The 16,660-nt window shown below is 45.6% G+C and overlaps 2 protein-coding genes and 1 pseudogene across 2 annotated transcripts; 2 read left to right on the forward strand and 1 right to left on the reverse strand.

Moving 5' to 3' along the window:
* Positions 1-785: 785 nt before the first annotated feature.
* On the forward strand, positions 786-6,055 carry LOC135622710 (isocitrate dehydrogenase [NAD] regulatory subunit 1, mitochondrial). The gene is made up of 4 exons (XM_065124778.1): positions 786-1,372; positions 4,089-4,328; positions 5,132-5,210; positions 5,597-6,055. The coding sequence occupies exons 1-4, from the start codon at positions 836-838 to the stop codon at positions 5,869-5,871; spliced, it is 1,131 nt and encodes a 376-aa protein (XP_064980850.1). The 5' UTR covers positions 786-835; the 3' UTR covers positions 5,872-6,055.
* Positions 6,056-6,417: 362 nt separating this feature from the next.
* On the forward strand, positions 6,418-11,169 carry LOC135622712 (coilin-like). The gene is made up of 7 exons (XM_065124779.1): positions 6,418-6,745; positions 7,072-7,136; positions 8,041-8,084; positions 8,169-8,316; positions 9,282-9,534; positions 10,447-10,600; positions 10,709-11,169. The coding sequence occupies exons 1-7, from the start codon at positions 6,551-6,553 to the stop codon at positions 10,945-10,947; spliced, it is 1,098 nt and encodes a 365-aa protein (XP_064980851.1). The 5' UTR covers positions 6,418-6,550; the 3' UTR covers positions 10,948-11,169.
* An 884-nt stretch (positions 11,170-12,053) lies between these two features.
* Positions 12,054-16,068, reverse strand: LOC135623993 (cytochrome P450 71A9-like; annotated as a pseudogene).
* Positions 16,069-16,660: the final 592 nt, after the last annotated feature.

Below are 16,660 nucleotides of genomic sequence, written 5' to 3' on the forward strand. Positions count from 1 at the left end.
CGGTTGTGATATCTCCAGACTATGCTGCTTCACTATCTTAATATACCTGCAAGTAGAAAGTTGTCTGAAAGGATATGCTCACAAGGCGGAACGCACATCCAACATGCAAATAAAAGATGCATGTATTTGGCCACCAGACAGAGAGGCCGTGTCCTATGCATTGTGAGCTCAAACACCTCCTCCACATCCAACATCCAACTAAAAGATACGTGTGTTTTGCCATCAGACAAAGAGGTCGTTTCCTATGCATTGTGAGCTCAAACATCTCCTCCACATCCAACAACTAAAAGATACGTGTGTTTTGCCATCAGACAAAGAGGTCGTTTCCTATGCATTGTGAGCTCAAACACCTCCTCCACATCCAACATCCAACCAAAAGATATGTGTGTTTGGCCACCAGACAAAGAGGTCGTTTCCTATGCATTGTGAGCTCGAACACCTTCTCCACATCCAACATCCAACTAAAAGATACGTGTGTTTGGCCATCAGACAGAGCCCTTAGCTCCCTAACTAAGAGAGTAAAGGAAATCAAGAACTCATAAGTCTGTCGAATTCTTCCTTTTCCTTATCCTCAAGAATATCTTCTGAAATTTACATGTTCCGAAAAAGATAAAAACATTCTCACATCAGTAAATACGCACTACTTTCCGTTTCTTTCTTCTGTGAACGTTATATATAATCATAACATCCGTTATATAATCATAACGCTGACTTCGTTATCTCTTTTCTAGCTTGACAAAATGACTACAAAACCCCTCTCTAGTGAGGGTGTCTTCGTCATTTGGTCGTTCTGTCTGAAACCCTAACCTCTCGATTCGACGACACAAAGACCGAAATGGCGAGGCGAACCCGTTCGCTTCTCCGCCACCTCTTCCGTGATGCCGAAGGCATCGTCTCGCCGCGGTCCCCGCGTGGCCGCGCCGAGGCCCGGCGTTTCGTGACCTACATGCCCCGCCCCGGGGACGGAGCCCCGAGGCCCGTGACCTTGATCCCAGGCGATGGGATCGGGCCCCTCGTCACCGGCGCCGTGCAGCAGGTCATGGAGGCGATGCACGCGCCGGTATACTTCGAGACCTATGAGGTCCACGGCGACATGACCACGGTGCCCGCAGAGGTTATCGAGTCGATCCGGAGGAACAAGGTCTGCCTCAAGGGCGGCCTCAGGACGCCGGTGGGCGGAGGGGTCAGCTCCCTCAATATGCAGCTGAGAAGGGAACTCGATCTCTACGCGTCGCTCGTCCATTGCTTCAACCTTCAGGGACTGCCGACCAGGCATGAGAACGTGGATATTGTGGTGATCAGGGAGAATACCGAGGGGGAGTACTCCGGTCTGGAGCACGAGGTCGTTCCTGGCGTCGTGGAGAGTCTCAAGGTATGAAGCTTTACATTTCTGCCAAAGCTTTGCGAGTTGGGGACTTGGACGAGGAACTTTACCTAATACTCTTATGATTACAATTCTCCAACTTTATAATTCTTTTCTATGACCTGTATGCTCCTTGTACATGGAATGGAATTCGAGTTGTCGCTAGAATTGCCAATATAAGATTTTCTTTTCATTATTGTTTGCATAAGACTTTCTTGTTCTTGTGGATCATTAGTTCATGTAGATAAAAATGTGTTTGGTCACAAGTGCCAGAGAGCGTGATGAAGCAAATGCATAATTATTTTCGTAATAGTAATCAGTAGGCAGTGGCAAAGAAGAGGTCGTACTGGTGGTGACGAATGCCTGAATGTGGTGGAGATGAGGGATGATGTTGAAGGGGATTGAGCAAAATGACTGAATTTACGGTTGCTGTTTTTATTTTGGGACTTGATGCATGCTTTTTATGTAGTATTACAAATTAAATTAGCAGAGTTGACATGCATGGCTATAGATATTTGTTTTCTCAATCAAGCTATTAGACTCCTATGGATGATTTTCTTTTTGGTATGGTAGTCACCCTTGGATACTCTTATCGCTGACTATATATTTGGTGTGGCAGAGACTAGCTTTTATATGTTTGTGTCTGTGTGTTGTCTCTTTTTTACTTTAAGCTATAATATCACACACAGTACATTAAAATTTTACTCGTTAACCATCTTTGTAGTATCCATTCTATCTAATTGCTAACTTTTGTAACCAAACCTTATTCACGGTGATTCCGTTGAACATAACCTTCATTGTTGGGTTCTCACTCTGGACACCTATATCCAAATCCTTGTAGAGTCCTGTAATGCCTGGTACTACATATGTTTGTTATTAGAGCCCTTAAATGATGGATTGCATCAACAATTAATTCAAAGACTTGATGTGAATGATTTTTATTGTTGAAGTTGGATGGAAAATTTGATAAAGTTGTGGGGTTGCTGGGCTAACTTTCCCCAATTTGTGGTATCTAATGCATGTAGAAGATGTGAAAGGCTACACTACAACAACCATAGCAAGTTGTCAGTTCAACTGGCCTAAGAGGCCATATGAGATGAACCATGCCATGAGCATATTGAAGAAGAGTATTATGTTTATCAAATACTATTCAAAGAGCCACTGAAAGAGCAACAACAAATACAAAAGTTGGTTTTGCCTATTTGGTGATCCTTATGTTGACATTCAGTGCAAAAGGAAGGTCATATTAATAATGGTTGCCATTGATGTCAAGAAAAAAGGAAGGATGAGCATGAGACTTGACGATTATGCGCCAGTTTGTAGGCAGGGTTGCATAAAAGTGTTTCATCAAATCGTGATGTGTTGCACTTTGCTTGAAGCTTATACATATGATGTTTTGAGTACATGATTGTTGTAGCTGCAAGCTGATGCAATTCACAATAAGTGAGGTTCAGGTGGACCTAAAATCCAGTTTGAGCATAACATGTCTACGAGTTCTAGATCCTTTTCACCTTTTCTAAGGATTTTTTGGCATATTTTTTTTAGAATTCTTTACTGCCAAAGAGGACCAATATGTTGTGTTTTGAACTTGTTTGAATTTGGTAGGAACCATTTATATTATGTAATAGTCAGTTGATATTCTTTTTGGGTCTCTTTTAAAGAGTTAAAAGATGCCTGCAAGTCAGTTTGCCTGGCACAGCTCTTTCTTGAGTCATGAAAAACAAGTATGCACTAGTTTGTTTTCCGTATCTCTGGTTTTGTTCACATGAGAAATCAGAGTTGCTGACCACTTTTGTATTTTTTTTTCCTTTTCTATTTGGTGTTTTCTTTAACCAAGATTTCTAAAAGAGTATGATTCCTGTTGGGTTTTTCTATTTACCCCTCTAATAAATTCCTAGTGGTCTGTCATCCCTGAAATTGCATAACTACTGGCTTCCAATTATTCTAGTATGCCTTAAAACATTGTGTAGGATACCCTAAAACCCTAATTAGGAACACTAATCGTCTTACTGCATTTCATCTTTCTTTTTGTGTAATCATTTGGTTGCTAACATGAGGAAATGCAGAATTTTCACCATAAAGAAAGCCAGATGAACAATTTTCACTTTAGTTGACTTCCACATGGGGATAGTTAGATCACAGTATAGAAAACCTCATGACACTTAAGATCCTTTGGAAAAAGCTCCCAATAACTTGCACACCTGAAACAAAACTGGAACCCCTGATATAGAGATACTTAGTATCTTGGTAATCGACCAGTTAAATCCCTAGCCAAACTGGGACTGTCCTTTATCTCTTGCTGTCCATTGCTCTTAGAACCACTGTAAAATCTATGAAACAAGATAATCTCACTTCGATTTAAAGTCCTCACTCCTTTCATTTTGTGTGCTGTAGTTTTGCTTTCTTATTTTGATTGCTTGTTTACTCTAGCTTCGTTCTCTGATGTCCTTGCTTGTACTTTGTCTGAAGTTATGACTATTACTTTGACTGTCTTTTTAAACTCTCAGTTGTCCATTTGGAGTTGGATCAGTCCTGTTTTAATTGATAAATTCGGATGCAATTAGGCATTAAATTCTAGTAGAGCCATATAGCAAAATCAATCTTCAGTTTGAGCAGTCTGTATATTGTACTGCTTTCCTTTAGTGATTGATATCTTTCATTTCTTGTTTGTGTTAAGTCTTTCTCCCCTCTTGTTTATTTCTTGTCCTTTTGACATCTTTGCTAGGTGATTACAAAGTTCTGTTCTGAGCGAATTGCCAAGTATGCTTTTGAGTACGCATACCTTAACAACAGAAAAACAGTCACGGCTGTGCACAAGGCCAATATTATGAAGCTTGCAGATGGTCTGTTCTTAGAATCATGTCGTGAGGTTGCAAAAAAATATCCAGGGATAAAGTATAATGAGATCATTGTTGATAACTGCTGTATGCAACTCGTTTCAAAGCCTGAGCAGTTTGATGTTATGGTATGCTGCATCATATTTAGTTCACTTTTCAAGTTAATGAAAATTTTGGATTATTGTTTCTTAGATCTATTATTAGAGTGATTATTTTCATTTGGAGGGTCCATGTAATTTGTGTAACTACTTTTATTCGTGTAGCTTCTGGACTGTTTGTTGACCACCATCACTATCATGTTGTTGTGGTATAATTTTGAAGTGCCTGGCTTCCAAGCAGGGACATGACTTGTGGCATGGGAACTACATGATATGTCATGAAAAATCTTAGTATAGTTGGGCATGGCATGTCATGGACACCAATCAATTGTTGTGTTTTCCTAGATAATGCTACATGTTGCATACTAGGACAACCTTGTACAATTTCAACAATGTATGATCTTTAGAATATGTAATTGTGAGAATCTCCAGCCCATCCCAACAGAATAACAAGAACATTTATGCGAAACATAAAAAAGTTAATTCACTTTCATCACATGAGAAAGGTGATTTGAAAGGTTCAAGATACATTTGACAAAAATTAACTTCCCTCTTCTTGCATATGTAGCATAAGTTAGCAAATTCGAAAGTAAGTTTATGATACTTCTAACAAGGCATCATATATCATTTATTTCATGCTAAAATGTGAATGGTTTATTTTGATTGAGCTGTGGCCTTATGTAATTTAAGTAACATTTATTTTATTTACTAAATATGGATGATTTATATATTATGATTCAAGTGAATTGTATGTTTCAAACACAGAATATCTTATACACATGCTTGCATATAAAGTATCAGCACTAGATTGAATCTGAATCATCCATTTGCAGGTCACACCAAATCTTTACGGCAATCTGGTGGCGAACACAGCTGCAGGTATTGCTGGAGGCACTGGTGTCATGCCAGGAGGTTAGTTTAACAATGTTCTGACCTAAAATTTCATTGTTGCTTAATTCTCCATCATTCATGCTGATGGAGGGGACCATGGGGATCTAAGCTATCGGCTTTCTGCATTTGGAGGCCGTAGGTGACAAGAATTTGACACAAAATGACAAAAATCTAGTACTACCCTTATGGTGTCGACTTCTGCAATGTGCCCGTTATAGCTTTAGACTTTGTTGTCTCCTTTGGCCTATGTAATTTTAGATTTAGATTTATGGCATGGTGCATCATATCTAGTTTATGTAATTGAACCTATCAATGCTGACCACTCATGGCACTACAAAGATTAAACTCTAATTATCAGTATATTAACTTGAATTCACATCTGATCATCTTCTTTTTCGGGTTCTCAGGTAATGTTGGTCAAGATCATGCAGTGTTTGAGCAAGGTGCTTCAGCAGGCAACGTAGGGAATGAGAAGATTGTGGAGCAGAAGAAGGCAAACCCGGTGGCCCTGCTGCTATCATCTGCGATGATGTTGAGGCACCTGCAGTTCCCATCCTTTGCAGACCGGCTTGAAACCGCTGTGAAGCGCGTAATAGCAGAAGGCAAGTACAGGACTAAAGACTTGGGAGGAAGCAGCACGACCCAAGAAGTCGTTGATGCAGTCATTGCAAAGCTGGATTAAAAGCAGTTGATGCAGTTTTTGCTTGTTGTTGTTGTTGATTACTTGTTTTTATACGCAATTTTTGCAGGATTTGCTCATGGAATCCAATGAGACGTCATTTTTGTATAATAATACAAGGATCTGTCACTGAATCCAGGTGATATTTTGCATGAAGACAATTCACCTGTGAATTAAGCAGGTTGCAGAGCCTGGCCCTATGTACTGTGTATTATGTATTTAGAGAGGGTTAAGACACAGTGTTGTAATAATCTTTGGAAAAGAATCATGGAGCCTCCGCACGAGGTGCTGAGCACGTATTCGGTTTTCATCTCGATACGACCCGTTCTGATCCGACCCGATATCATCAGTTCTCTTCGCACGTGCGTCCGAGCGACCTGTCGCCTACCTTAGTGGCGTGACGTGGGACCCAGAAAACTTATCAGCGCACCAACCATTGTTTGGGGTTTCGCGAGATGCTGCCACAACACCCGGTGGAAGTTTCCAAGGTGATTCAGCCAACCCCGTCAGTTTGTCTAGCGTCGATCGCGCATGAACTCAAACAGACGTCAAACTGACGTTGACGCCGTCGGTCTCACGTTCCAGGGGAGGAAAGGACGTGAACACGGACAGGTGCGCTTCTCGCCCTCCCCGAGGAGGTGAAAGAAACCCCGCGAGCAACTCCACCGCTTTGGCCTCCCTCATGGCGGAGCCGATGAGGGTTCGCGTGGAGTTCGAGGACCATCGCCGACTGCTCACCAAGTCCCAGCGGAAGGACGGCCTCCACCGCTGCTGGATCCTCCTCGGCCCCCACCTGCCCACCGTCGCTGATCTCGCCGCCCACCTCGCCCGCTCCTTTGCCCTCCACCGCTCTTGCCCGCGCGGCATCTGCCTCTACGTACGCCGTTCCTCGCGCATCTCCCTCCTCCCCATCAAGAAACATTGTAATGATCTTGAGCTTCAAATCCTTAATATCGTCTCATAATGGCGAAATTTTCTTGGTGCATTACTTCTTCTCTCTTCTTTTTAATCTATTGTCTAATCTTTTTTTACTTTTGTGTATGTTCTTGTTTCTTGATGTGTTTCTTTGAACTGCGTCGTCGATGCTTCTGATTATTGTTATGGTCATCATGCTAATGGACGAAGCAGTAATCGAGTTTCAATTTGGGTAGGCATCCACATTATATGTATATTTTCGTAATCTATTTTTTTCTCCTACTACAGATGGATGAATTTGTCTTACCTCCATTTGAATCAACCAGCATCTTCAGGGACAAGGATATCATCAGGTATACATTCTTTTGACTATTTCACTTTCTAGGAATTATGAGATTCACTAGGACAAGTATCGCAAGGACGAACCTAAAGGTTGAGGGTAGTCTTCTCATATACATCTGCATACTGGGAACTCATGATGTGTAGACTATATTAAATTTGACTTCAGAGGATTCTAGTATTGGTCTTCATTCCTCACAAAATCAGCTGTTGAAGGTGAAGGTATTAACTATTGTTGTTTCTGTAGCTTGCTAGAGCATATTCAATAATTGTCTGAGATCCAATCTAGGTTAAGCTGAATTATATACAGTTATAAAAAAATGATCATTTTGTACATTCTAGGTTAAGCAATTCCTTTTGTGCAACTTTATACTTTCACTTGCTTTGAATCAGTAGACCTCCTGATGGTTTCCATCCTGTCAGATCATTATGTTACTCTTACATCTTCTCTTGTATAAACCGTTCATAAGTTGGCTCATGAGAAAAGGTTGAATCCTTGATGTATGTTTTAGTTTCCAATTTAAATGATACACAGGATTTGGTTACAGTTTAATTATGTCATTTTAATTTTTAAGTATATTAGTTAACTCTTTTGTGTAAAGCCATCACAATCAGGGAAGATAAATCTTGGAGTACTGTTCTTTTTTCGCTGCTCATAAATGTGCTGCTTCAGTGGTGAATTTTACATGTTTGATTACTTCCCTTAAAATGCCTAGTGTACATTATATCTTGTTGATTTCTTCTCATGATATCCAGTAAATTGATACTCGATGGAGGCACAATGACATAAGCAAGGAGAAGGAATTTATACATTGTTATCCTGTATTCTTGGAATTGCATTTCTTATAAGTATTTGTCATAGTAAGTTTCCATGGCATCATGGCCTCCCATAATGACACTGTGCTTCTTTTATTCTAGGGTGAGAAAGAAGGCTTGTAAACAGAGGCAGCTTCTTGGGACATGTAACAGTGCATATTTCATGCAAGATTCTGAGAATGTTGTGAAACAATGCAAGCATATTGATAAGAACCTTCTCGTTCATCCAGATCTCCCCGTGAACTCACAGACTAATAAAAGAAACAAAGGAGAGGGTAGCTGTGATTTTCAACAGAACACAACAAACATCCATGCAATTTTGAGCGAAGAGACAAACTTGAAAAAAAAGGAGCATATGAACAAGACTCGGATGTTGAAGTAATTTTTATATGCCTTTATCTTTTAGAGTTATGATTCTCTGTTTACCGTAGTTGTCTATGAGTTTGTATCTGCAATGCATCTTATTTTTGCTCAGTTGACCTTGCAACTTTTAACTTCATATGTTGTTAATCTTATTCAACCGTGCACTGAACATTGTAACATAAGTTTCTCCAAATGTTTCTAATTGCCTACTTGCTGGAGGAAAAAAATATTGTAATGCTGGTGTTAGTTCCAGGATTCTTGTTCTACGTGTAATCCATAGACATTTTTTACATGTAAACTAGATGGCACATTATTTTTCTTGATTTGATTAACTTGTTTCAGTACTGGCAGAGATGCTGTTTTTGATGGATGGATAATTCACACGCATTTCTGTAAGAATTTCCTGAAAGAAATATCAATAGCAAACTGATTGAACAATCTAAGACTTAAATTACTTGAAAATCGGGATCTTAACAAACTCTTGGACATGCATTAGGCATAAAGGACATATATATATATACATAAACATATGTATGTGTATACATGTATACAGATACATGTATATGTACATGTACACACACACACACACACTATATATATATATATATATATATATATATATATATATAGTGTGTGTGTGTGTGTGATATATATATATATATATATATATAGTGTGTGTGTGTGTGTACATGTACATATACATGTATCTGTATACATGTATACACATACATATGTATATGTATATATATATGTCCTACTAAGTTCTTGATTCATTTCATTTTATCTTACATGATAGTTGCAGGGGAAGATTTATATAATTGACCATAGTGGAGTAACCTATAAGTACTAGGAGAAGGACCAGGGGCAACTTGGTCTTTTCCTAGTATGAGAACTGATAAATTGCTCCACTAGGAGCAATTTACTCTTCTCTAGTTGTAAATATTTCTTTTAATTAAGTCGCTTCTTATTCTTTGATGAAGGAGAAGGAAATTAAATCCAAGCAACACTGAAAAGCCTATCATAACTGCTGAGCCAAATGAGAACATTCTATTCGAAAAGAATGAACTCTTTGTTCGGAAGAGAAGCAGCTTAAAGAGAATTTTAAATAGGAAAGATGGGACATCTGATGGAGATGGCAGATGCGATTCACTCATTTCAAACAGGCTTCATCAGGCGCATGCAAACTATTGTAGAAGTCAGCCTGAATCTCATGCTAATGGCAAAGCAGAACAGGTTTGTTATACTTACATTGCTGTTAAGCTTTTATAATTTTTATGAGATAGTTATCTTGTAAACTTTTGATCATAGATAATGTATAAATTAACTTTTTAGGGTTAAAAGTTTATAAGTTCCATTATTTTGGTGTTAAAAGAAATCCTTGGGCAGTATTTTCAAATCTGCAGTCAAATGACCAGAGGCAAACATATGTGTAGATTACCTTATTTTCTCCTATTTCTGTTATGTTTGTTGTTCTTTCCCTCCTTAAGTAGCTGCTTGGAGTCTGATATATTGCAAAAATTATAAATTTAATGGAGTAAATTGGCAGATAATTCAGCCAGAAGAGATTTCTCGACAGATATTTGTCATAGTTTTGGAGCATTTTTTTTATCTGGACTTACCTCTGTAATATTATATGTATCTGAAAAGTATGAAGAGTTTCTTGGTGGCTAGCCTTTGAGTTACAAGGTGGTTAAGTTGTCTCTGTGTGTTCTAGCAATGATAGATCTATTTTCTTGAGTAGGGCACCCATGTTAGTCTGATTTAGCTTGCACTTGTTTTTCTTGGTCACTATGTTGGTTTTATAGTTTAATTAAGTTTAGAATACTTAAATCTTTATTTATAAATTTTTTAGGTCTTCCTCTACCCCTTCATGTTTCTACCCCTCAATGTTAGTGGTATTACGAGAAGTAGCATAAGGAGATATAGAGGAAGATCTAAAAAGATTTTAATAAAAACTATAAATAAATATTTAGGAACACTAAGCTAGACTAAGCATATGATTTTTTTACAGATCTTAATGTATCTCAATAACAACAAATGATCTATATTGTCGACCCCAAATAATTCGGATTTATGATTTTGTTGTTGTTGTATTATATTTGATTTTAGACTTAATTTGCATACATGATTTTTCTTCAACAACAGAGTGAATACCCTTTGCTTGTGGATGTTGGTTTGTTGAAAGCAATTTCTACGAGTGACATGCAAGGTGATGGAAACAAGATGGCAGCACCAGCAAACAACTGGGAAGTAGCAGTATCAGTAGCAAGCGCCAAGGAGTCGAGTACTCATGTCACAGGTATCAACAAACTTTTCTCAGTGTGAAATATCATTTCGGCATCCGATTCATTTTTACGATGAAGCTGAGTTGCAGTTGTGGCAAATACAAAAATTTCTTGTCTTGTAGAGCCCATGCCAAATTCTGACTGGGGGCAAATGCAGCAGTGTTTGAGTGAGAGAATGAAGACTCGGCTTCAGGAGAATAGATGGGATTGCTGGATAGCAAATAAGATTAGTGCAACTCCCTGGCCATGGGCGGTGAGTGGGAGAGGTGCAGTAGGGACTGCTGATGGATCCTTTCGAGGAAAATGGCGCAATCGTGCTCCTGCCAAGTATGTTACTAATCTCAAATCTTCCAAGTCTTAGTCTTTTATGTATATATTTTAGTAGTATGTCAATACGTTGGGAAACTGAGTTGTGGAATTTGTTAGGGATTACACGAGTAGTTTAACCTAAATCTTGGTTTCTTTTGCTTAAAAATTTCATATTTTCTGCATGAGAGATAACGTCGAAATGCGATGTCTGTTTTCCTCTCATTTTCGAACTGTTTGTTTTGAGAAGATACTGTAGTAATTTCTGTTTAATTTACGTTAAGTACCGATTTGTTCTCTCGTATTAAACTGTAATTATAACTGTATTAACTGTAATTATAATTGAATATCGAATCATTAGCACGATCAATACGAGAATGACATAATCGAGGATTTATGTGCAGAAGCCTAAATTTGATCTATCTACAAGTATGAAAATGATGTGTGATCAATGGGATTTTTTGTGATATTACATATTTTTCATCAAATTAGAAAAAAAGGATAAATCCACACAAAAGCTGAGACCAATATGCTCAAACCTCGACAACCCAAATCATAAAGAAACATATCCATAAAAAGAAAGCTCACAACAGTATGCAAAGAGGCCTTACCATAATCGTAAGGTTTGGCCACCGGACAAAGAGGCTATTAAGACCCGGCTGACGTCAGATGACGCCTCACGCCTCGGACGATGCGACGGCACCCGGTCAAACAGCCCGGAACACAGCCCGAGGCGCATTAACGCCAACTCAGGCTCGGCTCTTCACGCCACGGCTGACAAGTCGTACCCGACTGAAGCCTTAGGGGAACATCCCCCGCACAGAGGTCATCGTGACGAACACTCCGCCACGATCTTCAAACGATACTGGCAAATGTCCAACAACCCGGGTTTGTCGTCGCCCGACGGTGCCCTCGCCGACTCAACGCCCGTGTCACCCGAGGCCTTTCAGGACCTCGCCCGTCAAGTCCGAGCTCTGATGGATGTGGTGCAAACCATCATCCCGCTCGTTCCTCATCCGACGCACCCGCCTGCAGTCCAACCACTGCGACAATACGAGCCGCCCGTTTGGGCCCACACGACACTTCCGGAGTTCCCCACTTCGCCTCGGGTCCGACCGGCCACACTCGGGGATCCAGTGATGGCAAACCCGAGCGGCCGCTCGGAGACCGAGGCACTCTCTTCGGACTCCCTGCGGGCCCAATTACACTTCATCAGTCAGTGACTCGACGAGGTGCAGAAAGAGGTCCGCAGGTCCAAGGAAGAGCTAAGGGAGGACGCACACCAAGGGTCTCCCTTCACGCCCGAGATACGAGATCAAACAGTCCTCCCGGACTTCCAGCTCCATCTCTCGACGCTTACGATGGCTCCACCGACCCGACGGACCATGTAGTTGCTTTTCGCGCCCAGATGGCGCTATGCGAAAACTCTGATGCCTTGATGTGCAGAGCATTCCCTACCACTCTGAGAGGGCCGGCCCACGCATGGTACGATGCCTTGAAGACCGGAACGATCGCTTCCTTCGACCAGCTCGTCAAGAACTTCGAGCTCCACTTCGTGGCCTATGCACGGCCGAAGCCTTCCGCGACACTGCTCCTTGGACTCAAACAAAGGGAGGACGAGCTCTTCTCACATTATGTGGATCATTTTGCCACGCAAATCCGGGGCTTGCCGAACACTCACCCCTCTCTGTTAGTGCAGGTGTTGATGATAGGCTGCGACCTTCCAGGTTCCTCTGGTCCCTCACGGAGTGACCTCCCACCACGGTGCCAGAGACGCTCCAACGAGCTAACCATTACATCGCCGCGGGGGCCTGGGAGACCGTGAGGAGAAGGGACGACTCCTGACCGCGGGCTCTGTAAGAGAGGTCAAGCACCCGCGGCGGCTACCCGATGTAGTCATAAAAAGAGATCTAAGCTTTGCCTCAGTTTCTTCGGAGCAAAGGTTCAGTATATACCTGACCCCCTCTCGGCTCGAGGCTTAAAATCTTCTGAATCTACATCTCCCGGCCATAGACTGTCGAGCCCACCTTAGGGCCGCTTGACCACCTGAGTTGCATTTCTCGACCACAAATCGCCGAGTCCACCTCAGCTCGGCCTGCTCGCCTAAGCCGTGTCCCTCGGCCTGAGCCACGTCCCTCGGCCTGAGCCATGTCCCTCTGCCATAGACCGATCGAGTCCCTCGGCCTGAGCCATGTCCCTCGGTCATAGACAGACCAAGGCCACCTCAGCGCGGCCTGCTCGCTTGAGCCGTGTCCCTCGACCTGAGCCACGTCCCTCGGCCCGAGCCATATCTCTCGGCCACAGACCGCCGAGGCCACCTCAGCGCGGCCTGCTCGCCTGAGCCATGTCCCTCGGCCTGAGCCATGTCCCTCGGTCATAGACAGACCGAGGCCACCTTAGCGCGGCCTGCTCGCCTGAGCCGTGTCCCTCGGCCTAAGCCACGTCCCTCAGCCCGAGCCATATCTCTCGGCCACAGACCGCCGAGTCCACCTCAGCGCGGCCTGCTCGCCTGAGCCGTGTCCCTCGGCCCGAGCCACGCCCCTCAGCCTGAGCCATGTCCCTCGACCATAGACCGCCCGAGTCCACCTGCGCGACCTGCCCGCCTGCGTCGTGCTACTCGACCGTATGATTCCCGAAGCCACACCTGCGCGGCCTGCCCGCCTGCGTCGTGCTCCTCGGCTTCATGCCCCCGAGACACACTTGCGTGGCCAGCCCGCCTACATCGTGCTCCTCGGCTTCATGCCCCCGAGACACACCTGCGCGGCCAGCCCGCCTGCGTCGTGCTCCTTGGCTTCATGCCCCCGAGACATACCTACGTGGCCAACCCGCCTGCGTCGTGCTCCGCGGCACATGCCTCCTGAGACACGCCTGCGCGGCTAGCCCTCCTGCGTCGTGCTCCTCGGCTTCATGCCCCCGAGACACACCTGCGCGGCCAGCCTGCCTGCGGCCTGCTCGCCTGCGTCGTGCTCCTCGACTTCATGCCTCCCGAGACACACCTGCGCAGCCAGCCCGCCTGCGTCGTGCTCCTCGGCACATGCCTCCCGAGACACACCTGCGCGGCCTGCCCGCCTGCGTCGTGCTCCTCGGCTCCATGCTTCCCGAGACATGCCTGCGCGGCCAGCCCGCCTGCGTCGTGCTCCTCGGACCATGCCCCTGGCTCCTTGCCCACCCGAGACACTTGCGCGGCCAACCCGCCTGCGTCGTGCTCCTCGGCTACACGCCCCCCGAGACCGCGCTTGCGCGGCCAGCCCGTCTGAAAGTTGAAGCCATGCCTCGGACTCCCGTTACAACGACCGACACATAGCTTCTTTCCGGGGGGGAATATGATGAGGATAGTAATTATGATAAGACCCGGCTGACGTCTGATGACGCCTCACGCCTCGGACGACGCGACGGCACCCGATCAAACAGACCGGAACACAGCCTGAGGCGCATTAACGCCAACTCGGGCTCGGCTCTTCACGCCACGCCAAACCAACGTCAGACGCAACCAACCTGCCCCCTGCAAGCGGACACATCAAACAACGGTAGGCTTCCCTATAAAAGCCCTGACTTCCGAACAGGAAGAGGGGCGGACAGGGGAGAAAACACGCAAGGAAGACACCTCAAACTCCTCTTCTTCTTTCTACCCCCTCCACCATCTACTGACTGGATCGTCGGAGGGGTCGGGTCGAGCCTCCCAACCCGACCTGTGTGCAGGACCGCAGACAGGGCGCGTGCGCGTCGAGGAGCCCCCTCCGGCAGAGACGGCCGACCCCATCCCGATCGGACCGCCGCAGCCGACTACCTCGGCGAGCCCGAGGGCCGCACCAGGAGGATCCCGCCATCCGGACCCAAACCGAGCCGCGTCGGGCCCGAGGCAACCGCTCCGGGTTGTTTACCACAACACCTATGCACTGCCATTCCAAACGCCTCCTCCACATCCAACTCCTCTCCATTTCCCAGCCGCGCCACCCAATCGAAGCAGTACAACAGATTCGCCAAGACCAGCTCCACCACCGCCAACCCGAAGTTGATGCCCGGGCAGCTCCTCCGGCCGACCCCAAAGGGGACGAACCCGAAGCACTCTTCCCATTTGACGTCGCCGTCGCCGACATCGCCGCCGCTCGAGAACCTCTCCGGCCGAAACTCCTGCGGGTTGCTCCAGCTGGAGGGGTCCGTGCCGATGGCCTTGGCATTGACGACGACTCTCGTACCCGCGGGGATCTCGTAGAACTCGTTGATGACCACGGAGAGAGAGAGAGATCGCGTTGCGTTCATGAATGGAGAGGAGGAAAGAGAGAGAGTACCGTGAGAAGACCCTTGATGTGATCCATACTGCCGATGGTGTTCCTTTGCGTTGGATCCTCTCGCAGCCGAAGCAGTACCTGCACCAAGTCTCCTTGGTCCGATGTGCGGTCTCCTCGGAGGTGCTCCTCGATCACTTGGCTGTAGATATCATCCAACTCCCCGAACACCCTCTCCACCCTTGCCCGAAGCCCGTCCAACGCACGAATCCACCGCAACCACGGGAAGAAGTCCCCGGCGCAGAACCCCCCCAGCACGCTCTGCATCTCCTCCGGCACCCGATGCAGCCTCCCGCTCCCGGCGGTTTCGCACTCGTCGCCGAACGCCGCTCGGCACGTGACGACGTTCGTTACCGACAGTGCCATCCTGCTCAGGTCGATAGGGGACGACGACGAACAGGGAGCGAGCCGCCGGATCGAGGCGACCAGAGACGCCACTTCCCGCTCCCTGACGCCGCGGAAGGATCGCACCCGCTTGGCGCTTAGCAGCTCCACCATGAACATCTTGCGCGCCTGCCGCCAGTACTCCCCGTGCGGCGCGAACGCCACGTCCCGGAGGCTGTAGGACAGCCTTTCCGCCGCGTACAGCGTCGGCCTGCCGGCGAAGGCGAGGTCGTGGGCCCTGAGGGCCTCCCGGGCGACGTGGGCGGAGGAGATGACCACGGTAGGAATGGAGCCGAGTCCTACATGAGCGGGCCGTGGCGCTCGGCCAGCACGCGGAGGGCGAGGTGAGGATTTGCCCCGACCTGGTGGAGGTTCCCGACGACGGGGAGCCTCCACGGCCCCGGCGGCAGCCCCGATCTCTTCCTCTTTCCTTGCTTTATGAGGAAGAGGAGAAGAGGAATGGAGAGAAAAAGGCATTCTAGTCCTTGTTGCTGCAAATTCTGGTGTCAGATGAAGTGCTGATTCCCAAGTTTTAAAGAAGAAGAAGAAGCAGAAGCTCGCCGGCAGAGCCGGTAAGGAAGTCCGCTTGCAGCGTAGAGAGCCAATGGAAAGAAGTAGCTCCGTTCACTTCTTACCTGGTTATCTACTACTTGCCGGCATAGGTCATTAGTCGTTAATGGGGTTACGGCACGACTGCATGTCAACCCAACTAATTTGTGGTGTCAAACGGGGTTACGTCTCGACAAGTATTCAGTGTCATGTCGATGCTGGTTTCAAGTCAACTTCAAAGGACCAATTAGAACTGTCATTCCTAATTCGTACGAGCATCCACACCCACGAAGCAGAACTGTGATCATCTCAACGTGAATCACTTGCTGCAGGTATTTGCAGAGGATTTTAGGGTTCTCAATCGGCTATTTTATGAGAAAGCAATCAGTGCATGGAGGGATGGGAGTGATTACAGCCGAGTTCGATTGGTCGTGCGGTACTTCCAATCTGTCGATGGATTTACACAGCCTGAGATAGTCAAGAATGTACCACCAAAGGCTGATGCTTCACTTCTTAGTAATATATTCTATCATAATGCAAATATTCTAC

Source organism: Musa acuminata, chromosome BXJ2-9 (assembly GCF_036884655.1).
Source record: "Musa acuminata AAA Group cultivar baxijiao chromosome BXJ2-9, Cavendish_Baxijiao_AAA, whole genome shotgun sequence".
NCBI lineage: Eukaryota > Viridiplantae > Streptophyta > Magnoliopsida > Zingiberales > Musaceae > Musa > Musa acuminata.

Bases quoted from the DNA above. Each gene is read 5' to 3' on its own strand.
- LOC135622710 (XM_065124778.1), top strand. From the start codon at position 836: ATGGCGAGGCGAACCCGTTCGCTTCTCCGCCACCTCTTCCGTGATGCC. The intron at 4,329-5,131 runs GTATGCTGCATC...ATCCATTTGCAG, and splicing joins CTGAGCAGTTTGATGTTATG to GTCACACCAAATCTTTACGG. The intron at 5,211-5,596 runs GTTAGTTTAACA...TCGGGTTCTCAG, and splicing joins CACTGGTGTCATGCCAGGAG to GTAATGTTGGTCAAGATCAT.
- LOC135622712 (XM_065124779.1), top strand. From the start codon at position 6,551: ATGGCGGAGCCGATGAGGGTTCGCGTGGAGTTCGAGGACCATCGCCGA. The intron at 8,317-9,281 runs GTAATTTTTATA...TCTTTGATGAAG, and splicing joins AACAAGACTCGGATGTTGAA to GAGAAGGAAATTAAATCCAA. The intron at 10,601-10,708 runs GTATCAACAAAC...CTTGTCTTGTAG, and splicing joins GTCGAGTACTCATGTCACAG to AGCCCATGCCAAATTCTGAC.